Source organism: Trachurus trachurus (genome assembly GCF_905171665.1).
Source record: "Trachurus trachurus genome assembly, chromosome: 4".
In the NCBI taxonomy this organism is placed as follows: domain Eukaryota; kingdom Metazoa; phylum Chordata; class Actinopteri; order Carangiformes; family Carangidae; genus Trachurus; species Trachurus trachurus.
In genome coordinates, this window is record NC_139898.1 from 19,538,187 (window position 1) to 19,553,242 (window position 15,056).

General features: G+C 39.1%; 1 protein-coding gene across 1 annotated transcript in view; it reads left to right on the forward strand.

Moving 5' to 3' along the window:
- Positions 1 to 14,529, forward strand: part of atp13a3 (ATPase 13A3) — a 38,300-nt gene extending 23,771 nt beyond the window's left edge. Inside the window, exons 17-34 of the mRNA XM_083970171.1 lie at positions 96 to 215; positions 500 to 517; positions 825 to 978; positions 1,224 to 1,344; positions 1,674 to 1,798; positions 3,003 to 3,163; positions 3,956 to 4,084; positions 4,208 to 4,287; positions 4,792 to 4,834; positions 4,938 to 5,047; positions 5,227 to 5,323; positions 5,425 to 5,497; positions 5,607 to 5,784; positions 5,928 to 6,106; positions 6,212 to 6,300; positions 6,499 to 6,579; positions 7,414 to 7,506; positions 8,884 to 14,529. Coding sequence (XP_083826297.1) covers positions 96 to 215; positions 500 to 517; positions 825 to 978; positions 1,224 to 1,344; positions 1,674 to 1,798; positions 3,003 to 3,163; positions 3,956 to 4,084; positions 4,208 to 4,287; positions 4,792 to 4,834; positions 4,938 to 5,047; positions 5,227 to 5,323; positions 5,425 to 5,497; positions 5,607 to 5,784; positions 5,928 to 6,106; positions 6,212 to 6,300; positions 6,499 to 6,579; positions 7,414 to 7,506; positions 8,884 to 9,078 — 2,046 coding nt within the window. The 3' untranslated portion in view covers positions 9,079 to 14,529. The remainder of the gene's footprint in view (positions 1 to 95; positions 216 to 499; positions 518 to 824; positions 979 to 1,223; positions 1,345 to 1,673; positions 1,799 to 3,002; positions 3,164 to 3,955; positions 4,085 to 4,207; positions 4,288 to 4,791; positions 4,835 to 4,937; positions 5,048 to 5,226; positions 5,324 to 5,424; positions 5,498 to 5,606; positions 5,785 to 5,927; positions 6,107 to 6,211; positions 6,301 to 6,498; positions 6,580 to 7,413; positions 7,507 to 8,883) is intronic.
- The last annotated feature ends 527 nt before the right edge of the window (positions 14,530 to 15,056 follow it).

A 15,056-nucleotide genomic window follows, 5' to 3' on the forward strand; every position in this document is an offset into this window, starting at 1 on the left:
TGCCTTGTGTCAAATACTTTTCTTACTATCTCTGTTTGTTGTTTCATAAACAGTTCTTTGTGATTCATGTTTTCTCGAAACCTTTGATTGCCCAGATCCTGGAAGAGGCCACCGAGGAGGAAACATCGCTTCACAACCGTATCATGCCCACTGTCGTTCGACCCCCAAAGCAGCTGTTGCCCCCAGAACCTGCTGTGGCTGAAGACCAGGACATGGTATGTATAGCAGCCCAGTTGTTCAACAGGATAACAGGATATCCTAAATAATTTTATCATCCCATAGACATAGGCTAAGTGAAATATATATCTATTTAATATTCAAGCTGGAGAGAGGTCTGATCTGTTCTGTAATTAGTCCAATTAAAGTTGTGTTGAACTAAATCCGCAGTATATCAACAGAAAAAAACAACAACAACACTGTAACAAAAGCAACATTATTAATCTGAAGGTTTGCTTTATTTGTATTGACATTATGTTTTGCTCTTTTTTTCTCATTCTAGGAACTCTATGAGCTCGCGGTAAGAACTCTTCAAAATGCAGTAATCAAAATTGTCTATACCTTAATGACCTGTAAGCATGAACAGTGGACTTGAACTGTTAATGTTGACAAAAATATTGATTTGTCCATACACTCATCTTCCATACTAACATGGAGGATACCTTTTAGATTCTTAAAGTATATTTTACATTATCCATATTTAGTACAGCAATACGTTTTTTCGCCTTGACATAAATGATAGACTGTTATTCTGTGTGTTTTTGTTTGTGTGTGTGTGTGTGTGTGTGTGTGTGTGTGTGTGTGTGTGTGTGCGTGTGCATGTGCAGTCAGCGTATGAGATAGGTATTGTGCGCCAGTTTCCCTTTTCTTCAGCTCTCCAAAGAATGAGTGTGGTTGCTCGTCTGCTGGGGGAGAAGCGTATGAATGCATACACAAAGGGGGCACCAGAGGTGGTGGCAAGTCTCTGCAAGAAAGAGACAGGTGAGGTGTGCACTAGGTGCATTGGGAAATGCTTAGCCTTTTATTTGGACCCACTAGACTGCCAAATGTGTAGGAGTTGTAGGTGCATCACTGCAGTATCTACATCTCTATGTTTTTGGTAACCTGTGATCCCTACCCTGAGCTTAAAAACTACAAAAGTTTGATGCCTTATTTCTCTTCTTTTCCTGCTGTTTGCACTTCTTTAATGTTAATCATTTCTCCACTGTCTCTCCATCTCTTTGTAGTGCCAGAAAATTTTGCCGAGGTTTTGGAGGGCTACACCATGCAGGGTTTTAGGGTGATTGCTCTGGCTCAGCGTCGACTCGAATCAAAACTCACGTGGCACAAAGTCCAGAACGTTAACAGGTTGGATTGACTGCTGTTGCTTTTGATTTTAACTAAATATCCTTTTCAGAGAACTGTAACTGTACACACTCTTACACCTGCGTTCCTCATGTCTGTCCATCTTATGATGGCTACTTCCAGCATTATTAAGCACCATGTCATAAACTGTAAGCTGTCTCAAACTGGTTTTTAAGATGAATAGATGACAATGAGTTTGGTGTACTTCAGCCTGCATAGCAAACAGGTCTGAATCCAATAGAACAGGAGATTGGCAGCTGCTTGTTTTGTATTTGAAGCTTTTTGGACTGGACACTGAGATACTAATGTGTACTCATCTTCCTTTGAACTAGGGATCACATCGAGGCAAACATGGAGTTCCTGGGTCTGATCATAATGCAGAACAAGCTGAAGGCTGAAACCCCAGCGGTGCTCCAGGACCTCCGACAAGCCCACATTCGCACTGTCATGGTTACTGGTGAGAGCTCACACGTCTGCACATATACACAGAGCCCCAAACAAAGACAGTTTTTGCATCGGAACATTTCCTAAATAGGAATGCAAAACACACAAACACTATAACTAACAGCACTTGAACACACAATATTTTTTACTTCTCCCACCAGCCGATTAAAACCTCTTGAACTGTTATCACACACGGCGCCCAGGAAACTTGGTAATCTCCTGTGTTTTGGCACTGGATATATTTAGCCCCTTGGGTATTGACTCAGCTGTACCAGTAATCTCAACTAATAACATTTCTAGGCTGCTCAGTGTAACTGGCACAAACTAACTCCATTGTCCTCCAGAGGATCCTTTGTTGTTGGTGTTTTTCTTCTTTACTTCATTCCCTTCACTCTTACATTACCCTTTGTTTTGTGAAAGGTGCTGCAGGCAAAGAACATTAAAGCTGGAAATAAATTTAGAATTCATGAGTGACTCATCGTTTGCACAAACGACTGCTAGTTGTTTGAATACGTATATGGGTTAATTTAAATTGTAAAGCACTTTTCAGTTTACAAAGTGTTTCATGGATTTAAAAAAACGGGTGAAGTCACAATGTAAGGACAAAAGGTAATGACGTATGAACCTTCAGATGATAAAAACAAACGCACAATACAAACAGCCTCTTTTCAAAACACTATTATGTGTCTAAGGTCTTTAGATTAGTACACTCAGGCAGAATTTCTAATTCTCAGTGGCAAAGGTCTTACTCTCTGCTTGAAGTCTTGCCCTCCGACCAGATAACAACTTCTGATTTGCAGATTTAAGGGAGTGAGCAGGGGAGTGGGAGCTCACGGATTTAAAACAAGCAATGAGTTGGGATTTTAAAATCCATTCAAATGTAACTATGCAAATATGCTTTTTTGCAAACACAGTGTGTGCCATCACATCTCAAACCAATTTATAGCGCCCCCTTGTGGTTGTAAAATGCTCCAGGACAACAAGATTGTATTTTCATTCACGATTGTACCATCAGTCACCAGCAGGCAAACAAAAGGCAGATGGAAGAGCATAATCCAGTAGACTCCCGTGGGTAGTGCTAGTGTTACAGGTTTGAGCTTTGTACTTGATAGTTGATTGTTTGCACATTCAAGCATAATGCAGGGATGTGCGATAGGAAAACAAGTCAATGAAATATGTAATCTTGGTGATTAATGTTTTCTCCACCCACTGTCCAGGTGACAACATGCTGACAGCGATTTCAGTGGCCCGAGACTGTGGAATGATCCCTCCCAAGGACACAGTCATCATCGCTGATGCACTCCCTCCCCACGATGGACATGCTGCCAAGATCACCTGGAGATACGCTGACAAGCCGAGCAAGACAACTCGCCTGGAGGTGAGGCGTCGAAACTAATACTAATCCGTAAATAATGCAAAAACAAACAAAACATGAACAGAAGCAACAGTGGAAAAACAGCATGCAGGCACACACAAATGTACAGCCATGAGCTGAAAGGCAAACTGAAGTCTATGTGGCTGCATTTAATGATGAAATGTCTCATGTTTATGTAGTGGAAGGAAACGCTGTCTCCCTTTTTTTTATTGTGAAAGTAAGAGACAAACTAAATTGAACTTGTTTGTAAGTACCTGGATATATAGACTCAAAGTGATTTATATTTGTGTTTTCTTTTTTAAGGTGTGCTGTGTTGTCAATGATATCTATACCAAAGTCCAAACACACCGCGAGTCCGTGACACAAACATGCTCCATAAACCGTAATCTCCTGTTTATGACAGATAAGACTACACAAATGCACTCATCGTAACATATATATGATAATCCATCGATCCACTGATTCGTTTTACGTTGAAAATAAATGCACACGACCGGGAGGAGGGTTGGCAAGGGGGGAGAAGTGACCCCCAATGTCGGCTACTGGCTGGTACTAGGTAAACAGGAAGTCATCGTCGAACCTGTCAAAATTTGCAGTTAATTCAGACTAAATATATTTTTTTATGGAAAAGCAACACTTGTATTCTGCACCGCTCTAAATGCCCCGTGGATATTTTTGAAAAAATAGCGCTTTTAAAAAGGATTCTCCATATTCAACCTTTAATTAGTTTGAAATGTCTGTTCAACTCACTATTTATGTTGAATATTTGACCTCTCATCTGTACTTTTGTTATAGGAGGTCAACATCAGCCTGGAGGATGTGTGCCATGTAGATGAGCCCAAAACACAGGAGCTGTTCCACTTTGCTATGAATGGAAAATCATTTGCAGTAATCGAAGAGCATTTTCCCGACATGCTACAAAAGGTATGATGTCTCCCAAACGGGAATATCTCCTCACTCTGGTCTGTTGTGTTACTGCAGTAGAAAGGTTGAAGTTGTACCACTGTACACAATATCTAATGCTTGTGTTGTCATGACCCTGCATAGTTGGTGCTACATGGGACGGTGTTTGCCCGGATGGCCCCAGACCAGAAAACACAGCTTATCGAGGCGTTGCAAGGCGTGGAGTGAGTATTTTAGCCAGGGATGGTTAAGTTTAAACTTTATTTATTATTTATTGTACATTGTATGTCCCTCTCTGCACTCTGTTAGAGTAGTAAAAGCCATAAGTCTTATACCCCTTTCCCACTGGTCAAAAAACCCGTTTAAACCCGCTACCAATCGGCTTTTGGTGGCAGTGGGAAAGGCGCACCGAGCCGCGTCGACGCATCAAACGACTCGGCAAGCGATGCGGCTGTGGCATGACACAGTTTCTTGCACCGCGGATGAGAGCGGGGTGACTGGTTTATGCTATGTCTGATCCCCCAGCGGGGGGGAAGCCTCGGCTCATTTTGGTCAATGGGAAAGGGGCCAAATGCCAATTGTTAGCGGGTCGACCCGCGTTTAAAAAACCCTTGTCGACCCGCTAATTTCAATGGGAAAACGGCTTTATTGTAGAAAAAAGTATGAAATGTTATTGAAAAAAATACTGATATCCTTAAGATTCACTGTTTTGTTTTGTTTGCTCACAGCTACTTTGTAGGGATGTGTGGAGATGGAGCAAATGATTGTGGGGTACGTACAGCCATGACTTTTGGTGTCATAATAACAGGTTGAAATTGATATAAATTGGAGGCAGTCTCTACATAAGCTTATCTTTCCTTCTTTCCTCACCCAGGCACTGAAGAGGGCTCATGGTGGCATCTCTCTCTCAGAGCTCGAGGCCTCTGTAGCCTCTCCTTTCACGTCCAGGACCCCCAACATCTCCTGTGTCCCCAGCCTCATCAGGTTTTTTTTTTTTTTTTCCATTTACATGCCACACAACAAAATACAAATGATTACCTTAATCCTAGTAATTGAAAGAAGTCAATTTAGTGCAGTTTGAAAGTGTTTTTTAATGACTTCAAATTATTATGGAGTTGTATGTTGTATACTTTACTTAACAGAGTGTTTTCTCTCTTTAACAGGGAGGGCCGCGCTGCTCTCATCACCTCCTTCTGTGTGTTCAAGTTCATGGCTCTCTACAGCATTATCCAGTATATCAGTGTCACTCTCCTCTATTCTGTACGTATTGCTGCCTCTGTAATCAATACTAGCTGTGTGACGTGGTCCATTGTACTCGCAGGAGTGTCTGACCTGTGCTTTCTGCTGTCTTTGTTCCCCAGATACTCAGTAACCTTGGAGACTTCCAGTTCCTCTTCATTGATGTCGCTATCATCCTCGTCATTGTCTTTACCAGTAAGTAGAAGAGGAGTAACGATGATAAAGCAGTTTGTCTCACAGCATGGTCAAATCTCACACACATGCTTTTCTTTCTAATCTACTTTCTGTCCATTCTCCTCATCAGTGAGTCTCAATCCTGCGTGGAAAGAGCTTGTGGCACGTCGGCCGCCATCAGGTCTGATCTCAGGGCCTCTGTTGTTCTCCGTGCTGACCCAGATCCTCATCTGCTTGGGCTTCCAGACCATTACATTCCTTTGGGTTCGACAGCAGCCCTGGTACACAGTCTGGACACCATTTGCAGAGTGAGTATCTTTCTTAACAAATGGCCTAACAGTAGTCTCACTTTGCTTTTGAATGTGTATTAATAGCCCATTTGAACACCCCTTTTTTGTTCAGTTAAACAGTCCTGTATTTTGACTAAAGTTCTTCTTGTGTCCTTACCCAGCGCCTGCAACTCCTCATCCCATATTAACATCTCAGACCACAACGATACAGAATTGGATGACCACAATATCCAAAACTATGAGAATACCAGCCTCTTCTACGTCTCCTCCTTCCAGTATCTCATTGTTGCCATTGTTTTCTCCAAAGGCAAACCTTTCAGGCAGCCTAGCTACAAGAATTGTAAGGAACCTCCTTCTTAAGACTAATAAATCTCCCTTAAAATTGTTACAAGGTTATATTTTGTATTTTAAATGTGTATGTTTACTTTTTTTATGCACTACCCAGGGCCTTTTATGGTGTCTGCCTTGGTTTTGTATTGTTTCCTGCTGTTCATCATGTTCTACCCTGTCGAAACCATCGACAGCTTTCTTGAGGTAAGAAGACCTTATACTGTTATGTGTTTAAAATCATATTAAGACACGCCTCAGTAAACTGCTCTGGAGTATTAAACAAGAATTTCTTCATACTTAATTTTGGAGTATTTCTCTCTCTCTCTCTCTCTCTCTCTCTCTCTCTCTTGCCCCTGCACTCTCTCTCTCTCTCTCTCTCTCTCTCTCTCTCTCTCTGTACAGATTGTTTGTGTCCCGTTTGAATGGAGGCTAACTCTCTTCATCATCGTCTTAGTCAATGCTGCTGTATCTGTTGTGGTGGAGGTAAGACACGCACAAACATACACACACGTAACAGTAGATGTTTTTCTCATGTTCAGTTTTTGTTTTTTCATGCAGTGTGCTCATCTTTCTCTCACTTAGCTGGAAAGCAGGATTGATCTTGTGTTGTAAGAAAGGCTCAAAGTGAAAATGTTAGCGTCTTCAAAGAGACAAATGTGATGTCAGTTATTATTAACTAATGATGTATGTGACCGTTTTTTTTACTTTTTTTTTTCATAAGATACATGTGTTTAGTGAAAATCGTCAAAGCAGCGTATGCTTGTCTTGTCATAATTTTGGACAGACAAATGCGTTTAGAAAATAACTTACTGTGCAACTGCATGACAATGGATAGTTTATGCTGGCCTGCCGCACTCAGTGGAGCAGTATCACTACACTTCTGCCTTCCTTCTAGATGGCTGCCTTTGCATACACACACTGCTTAGCAGACACCTCAGATGAAGCTATTTCCCAAACTACCAGTGCAAATTCCTTTCACCTTTTTTTTAAAAAGTTAATTAAAGAAAATCAAGCAAAAAAGAATGATTTTGCACATAATCAAACATTTTTCCAAACTTTTCAGAATTTTGAGACAGTACTTACCATGCACTCTCTTCCTACTAATTTAACTTAAACCTCACATGTAATGATTGTAATGAACACAACAACTTCACAGAAGACAGAAAATTGCCATGTGATTACATAAAGCTTTGGTACAATGTGGCAGTGCAAACACAATTGAAGACCTCTGTGCAAAGAAAACCAATGGCAGGAGCTATGTGAAATCAAATTAGCCTCTCTGTAATTCTTTCCCCTGCCCACTGCGCTATTCCATAGACCTTCATCCTTGACATCATCTTATGGAAGCTTGTGTTCAGCCGAGACAAACAGGGCAGCTTTGGCATCACTCCTGTCGCCCCGACACCACAGGTTGGGAATATCTGACACCTTCTTCTCTAGCCCTTTCATTTTCCTGCTGTGTTGTGTTCCCTCTCTCTGTCCCCACCTTCTTCTCTATTGTAACCTCTAACCAAGAAATGCATGTGCAAGACACCAGCCTCATCCTGAACTTTCCTCTCATGTCCTCCCAGTGGGCACCCTGTTCATGGGGGATTACAGTTACAGTTGTACGCCAAACCTGTTATGAGATAAGCTTTTTGGACAATTGGTTTACCTAATTACATCGTTGCTGAAATACAGTTGTGTTAAGAGCTGTGTCTCCGACCGGAAAGTCATTTGTTTAATTTGAGACTCAGTTGACCCCCACTTGTAGAATATAACAATACAACAAGCGCTTCTTACAATGTTGTGGTCAAGACATTGCATTTCTGAAGCATGTGTTGCTGAAAAGAGCATCAATCATTTCAATTTATAAGTAAAGAGAGTCAAGCTGTCACTCAGCACACTGAAGCACAAGAGATAAGGTGGTGCTAGTGCACACACTTCTAGTCAGAAATCCTCAAGCTAGAGCAGCCATGATATTATTTAAATATTAACGTAACACCTTTTAACAGTCTTTTATCTCTTAAATGAACTGTATGTAAAGGTGGTGACATACACCGCTACAAAGCACACATCAAGTTTTTGTGGATATTTCCATACTATTACCATACTACGTGTGATATGTAGCCATGCAAATGTGTACCATACACGTTGCAGTTGAAAACATTAATCACATTTTTACTGATTGCTCAAACCCTTTCCAAGCCTCGAATATCTCCTATTACTTTTCCCCTAGAAGTACGATTGCTTGCCACCTCCTTTCTCCTGTTTACTGCGCCTCCACTTTGTCTAAGCTTTATTTGCTACACTTTTCCCTTGGTTTCCTTGTTACCTAACTGTCAGTCAACGCTGTCAGTGGTTCCTATCACAGTAGATTTAAAATTGAAGCTGGCTAGCCTTAAATGTCTGTTCCAATATAAGGTTAATGAGAAATTTTTATTTGTTTTTATTTATTTTTAATCTTTATAGATTTGCTGTGGAATCTTTTCTTTGTTTGACCTTTAACTTCATGAGCTTGTTTTTAAGTAGAAGGCTCATTCTTTAAGCCATTTACTGAAAAATAACTATCATGCTGAATTTTGTTTTGAATGACTTGCGTGCATGTACACTCACTGCAGTCTACCAGTTTAAAGAAATGTGCATGTGTGTTACACAAATGGTTCCTGTGCAGTTTCTTACTTTGCATGCAACAGATATAAAATAGCATGTCATTGTCAGTCACTTGATGGAACTTTTCATTCCTCCCTTTCCTCCTTTCACTGGTATTTTTTATTTTTTTTATTTTTGGGGTTGTGGTATTTTCAGGGGGTCATTGACCTGCGGGCGTACAAGTGTCTGTCCTGGCTGTGCTGCCCACGCAAGATGCCCAAGGCCCGCTACATGCATCTGGCCCAGGAGCTCAGTGTGGACCCCGACTGGCCTCCAAAGCCAACCACCACCACTGAAGCCAAACCCCGCCCAGAAAATGGTTCCACCTATCAAATTATGCTCAACTCCTAGCACACAAACCATCACAGTATTTGGTCTAACCAGAATGCATATTCAACCTCGTCACATTAAATATCGCAGGACAATTGCTTGTCAGCGCCATTCTCAGAGACTTGCGTCTAATACTGTAGGTTCAGAAACATTACTGCAAAAACCATAGGATTACACATAAGTACCAAATAAAGTTAAAGCTTCAGTTCCCACAGTACGTACTCTCCCTGTCTTGCCCACTTGCGTGTGCTCAGGTCTCTTTTGCTTATGTTCAAATGTCATTTAGATATCTATCACAGCTAATTTAATTCCCATCCCCTATTGCAGTGTGTTCACCAAAGCAGTCGGCCCACATTGGGTGGTGGTTTAATAACACAGGTTGAATTAGCAGGATGACCTCTTGATATCCCCTCTGTTTAGATGCGGGTATAAAGGAGAACCAAAGTTCCACTACACTTCAGCTACGCTTCTGACACACGCGTGTTGTTGGATGGAGTGGTATTAAATGCTAGAAAAGAATTGCTATTATGCCACTGTTAAAAAGCACGCTGTTCTGTTTTAATTAGCAGCCACAGTACTAGATACTCATTTACACTAAGAGTGAAATAACCTAATATCATGAATGGTCCTTTCACAATCATCACTGCACTGAAAAAAGAAAATATAAATCTAGAGTAAAGGATGAAATAGATGTTATCCCAGTTGAATGGTTGTACTTTGACCCTCTTAAGTTCAACCCACTCTAGCTCAAAATGTGAGTAAGAGGAATGGTCAGCGTAGAGTTTGAAAAAGAGGGCAAAACACAGAGGTCCCACTTTAAAAATTGAGAGATTCTGTTATTAGAAGAGTTAAGGCCAATAGAGTTGAATTTGGACTGAATAATGGATAGATACCTGTAGGTGGTTGCACTGACCAATTCAGTAATATGATCTGATCAAACAGCATGCAGGCGTTCAGTCAGCTTTTAGAGCGTTTCCACAGTGATTAGATTGTTTTACAGGTCTTGCCTATCGTGGGCAGTGCAGGCTCTGATTGCTACTATGTAGTGGTATTATACATCTAATGTACATTTATATACTGTTATTTTAATGAGATAGCATATCCACCTGGCAAGCACTCATTAGAAAGCACAGAGTGATAACCAAAAATATTTTAAAGCTTACTATGGACCCTCAGTGATTACTAATTTGAGACCAGTAATATATACATTGAGAATTATAGAACATTGGGAATGATGAAAGGTTGTAATCTTTCTTGTTCGCTCACACACCATAGGCAGGAGTTCATATTCACATTTAATACTGAAAACAAAAATATGCATATCAAATTGGTTAAAGGAAGTTTAAATCACAGATTGAAGGTTGTTTTTGTTTTGTTTTTTGGCCTGGTGCCATAGGCCTCAACCTGGCCTCTGAAATTCAAACTTTTGTGCCTGGCCATCTTTGATTTAAATTCTGGAGAACATAGGAAATATTTTGTTGACATTATAAGGACATAAGGTAGGTTTAGAGTGAGCTTTTAAAGTTGCGGTCCATACTACATCACAGGCTGATGATTGAAAGTATAAAATTGTTAGGCCATAATATTCATTCACTTTCAGAATATGATGGCTTTTAAAATGTAAATAATTTAAAGAGAGCAGTGAGGCAGACTGATGCACAGACAGATGTGCTCGACCACTCTCAACCACAGGCTGGGACCTGTGGCAGGCTCTACATCATGTTTGCCGGTTTGTCAGATTACATTTACTGGTTTTTAACACAGATATTATGTAGAAAATTAAAAAAAAAGAAAAAAAAAGAAGAAGGAAAAAAAAAATACAGTAACAAAAACAACTGTCAATTTAGCCATGCTAGTAGTAGCAGTCTGTTGGTCCAGGCTGATACTTTTTTTTTTTTTTTAACTAGTGGATGCATTGACCCATGGCACAGATGTTCATGTATTTTTTGTAGGACCTTATTTTCCATGTTCATGTCACAAACCAGTCAGCAACATGTCAGTTCATAACAGGATACGTCTAAAGCTACTGACTAAATTTTCATCAGCTTCAGTTGTACTGTAATATTAAAGCCAACAGAGCTTTCTTTCATCCGTCAAAAAAAGTTGCTTTCTTGTGTGTAATGAGCTTTGCAACCTCATGGGCCACTACCATTGCTTGTATGTTTTTGCATCTGTGAGCCCCTCCTGTCGATATCTACTGACATCACACAGGAACCTGAAAGTATATCAAGACTTGCATGAAGCCATGTCCCTATTCGTCATGTTCTGAAAACTTGAAAGACTAGATGGTTGCAATACTAGAAATATTGCAACTGATATACAGCATCACCGTAGAATTAGGAAACATTTACATTCACATGTCTGTTCAAGAAAAAATAACTACACAAGAAACAGCATGAATCTGACTGGTTAACAGTTAATTACATGCATGAGACCATAGGAATCAAAGCATCCTTCATCTACAAACTCATGTCAGATTGGCTACAGAAAGCCAGTAGTTTATTGATCTTTTTTTATTATTTAAACAAAATTTCTTCCTATGGAAGGTTTGATCAAAAGTGCGATAGTAGAATAGGGTAAAGATGTGTGCATCCCACTTATGCACAGCTCTTGGCACATTTAAAAGATCCATGAAACAGCACACCCTGCTTAAAATGGATGGAGATTACCATGTAGAGTTGTGTCCATGTATTACACAAAGGCTACCTGCATAGAAAGATAAGGGCTATATTTTATGTTCACCGCCTTTTCTTTGACATTTAAAGTGATACTCGCCAATATCTGTTGTCAAAAGTATTCTTTACCCACTCACGGCCTATGGACTGTGAAGGTGGCCGTAAAAGTTTGTTCCTTAATGAAACCTTACTGTGGCACACTGGTAGAGTTAGAGTCCAGTCATGACATAATCAGCAAACACACACCAGAGAAGCAGTTTGCACTCCTTTGGTGGATTGAAGATTATTTCTTTTGCATTTTGATACCTTTTTCACACGTGAAAATCAAGTTTCATTGGAAATCTTTGTAACTGACTCAAGTAACCAGTTACTGTAAGAGAAAACTACAAACTTCCTAAAGTCACCAGAGATGAAAATGCAGTTTAAGTGCAGAGAATCACTTTAAAGCAAAAACACTACCATACATGCAGCTGGTTCCCACAGTATAACTAAGCACCCCGCCTTTTAAGCATTTTACGGTTTCATGTTAATGATTTCAAATAGTGTGTGTCTCAAAGTATTTTCATAGTACGACCCAGTGGCTATAAATCATCGTGTCTAAAGAATGTCAAATATATGAAAAAGTTATTTCTTCTCCAGTGACATCATAACACAGCATTTTTCTTCTCACAAATCTGGCAAAACACTGTATTATCTCACACTTGTATGACATTAAACCACCTTTATCTTGTCTGTTGATTATTGATTATTTTATACATATAGAAACGGTCACAATAGATTTCAATATCGGATATACAGTAACAAGTCTGACGTAGCTCAGCTGCTAAAAGCCATTGTTTATCGAGGTCCTTGCGATAATATTCCAAATGCATATGAAACTTGTGATCCATACTGTTTTTTACTACAAGCTAAAATGTGACATGTGACAATAGTTTTCATAGATACATTGATTATTTAATGAGGAACATGATAGTATTTTTTTTAATAGTATTTTTGTGGGCAAATTGTCAGTGGGAGGAGACGGATGTTTAGTCGATGAAACTGGTAAGAAAAGCATAACATGGCTCAAATGGACATTATTGTGCCAATTTGCAGAAAAATTGTGATATTTTGTCAAAACACATCTAAGACTCGAATCATTATTTTTGTGGGATTTAAACAATGTTGTTGATGTGCCCACACACGGGCCACATGGGTTTCTGTGCTTCTGAATATTCAGTGGTATTTTTTTCCCCCTTTGCTTTCAGGGTTTATTTGTTTTTTTGTTTTTTTTCTCTAGATACCTACTGAGGCTAAAATTGAATGTTGTGTAAAGAGCAAAATTTAATGCAATACTATGATTATTGATTCTGTTTCCAAAGACTTTTCATCACATTGTTTGAAAAAAAGAAAAAAAAAAGTTTTATTTTAGCCTTTGTTCAGTTCTGTTAAATCTGATTTGACTCAGTAGAAGTGGACTAAACAGTGATAATAATATTAGAAGATGGATTCTATCTGTATATATGAGATGTACATTTTTAGTGCGTGCATAAAAGTCAAAAGATTTAGGTATAAAATGTATGGTTTTGGATTATCAAAGGGCTGGTGTGTCTCTGTCTGCTATTTTGGTACTGTTACAATCAGTTGTTTGTCAATTATTTTGATTTGTACTGTCTATTGGATTTGTTTGTACTTTGACTTTGTACTTTGGGGAGTTAGCTTAGATATTCCTTATTTGGGCATGAAATCTGGGCATTTATTTCACAATTTTAATCAGTTATTGTGAAGTATGATTGGGGCACTTGGATCAATATGTGTTCTGTCTTGGTTAAACATAATGGAGCAAATGTCTGCTTTAGAGCCCGAAAGAAGTTAAACTTTAACCAACCTGAATGGAAAAAAATATTTTTGCAGGTTCCTATAATAAATCTACTTCTCAGCTTTTTTCTATTTTGTTTCACTGCTTTGTATAAAACCAATGATCTGACACAAGAAGGGAATTCAACTGATGTAGTATATCTAGCACCTCATCTCAGCAAATTCTGAATTTGAAAAAACATCTGACAATCTTTTTACTTTACTTTCTGATCATCCGATGTACACATTTTACCTTTTTTTTGTTTTGTTTGGAGCCTATTAAGAATCTTGTGCATCTGTGTAAAATTACAAAATTGGCAAAAAGAATGTGCATTGCTGCTCAATATCAGCAGTTTGTTATAGATGTGACTATGTTGCTGCTAGGGGTAAAATGATTCGGTCTCAGCTGTGTCATTATCATGCACCTTGAAACAGAAAATTCATCAATTTAATGATGTGCAAAGTGTAAATGCGATTGCTTTCCTTCTACGCTACTGTTTTGCCTTTTATTGTGACACAGCTATGTCAAAGCAATTGATTTTTATGCTGAAACCTCTATGCTCTTACACAGGTACAACATATACCGACTGTTAACAGTTAGCATCGGCCTCTTAGTCACATGATGTATTTTAAACAAACCATCAAATGGCATTTAGATTGAGTCAGCCACTGAGTGTATGAGCCCTCATGTGGATGTTGTTTCCTCAGGGAAATGTCTATTTGTAATGAATAGAGAAAATAATAAAAGTTGATACCCAAACTGAATGAAAATATATTGTTGGTTAAAAAAAAGATTTATTACAGTTCATCAGTATGTCAGCTCTTTCAGTAGAGTCTATTTGATGTGCTTCTTATTTGCAGCTCCCACACCTCAGCAAGAGGCTCACCTGGGGTATATGTGTTTTTGTTATTGGCAGAGATGTACATTTTTCGGAAAAAAATTTTGTACTTTATAATTTATTTTTTATTTATTTCCATTTCTTTTTCCCTGAGGATTGTATTTCATATTTATCTTGATTTCTTTCTTTTCAATAAATGTTCTGAAAACAATATGCAATATTTGTCTCTATTATCCCCCACAAAACTGACTTGAAATTGGAAGACAATTGTTGAATAGATATGACCTGCAGTACCCAGAAAATCTGAATGGTCACAAGATAATCACAAGTTGATAGAGATGACCTAAATATGAACAGCTCAACAGCACATAATGGCTGTGGGATACTGAGGGCTATGAAGGTTTTACAGATAGTGTCCAAATTCAGGCACAAGATGTCTCATTTTGAAGAACCATTGATATTTGTCAACATTTCATGCATCCCTTCCATAAATGTGGACTCAAAGGATCTTGCCCGTGAATTGGGAAATGTACTGTACAGCTCCAGTGTTGTGCACTTTCTGCCCTTGTTAACATTCACCCTGGAGTGCACAAAAACGTCTTACATAAGAGCCTGTGTACTTTAATCTCAAATGCGTTTTGTCTAATCT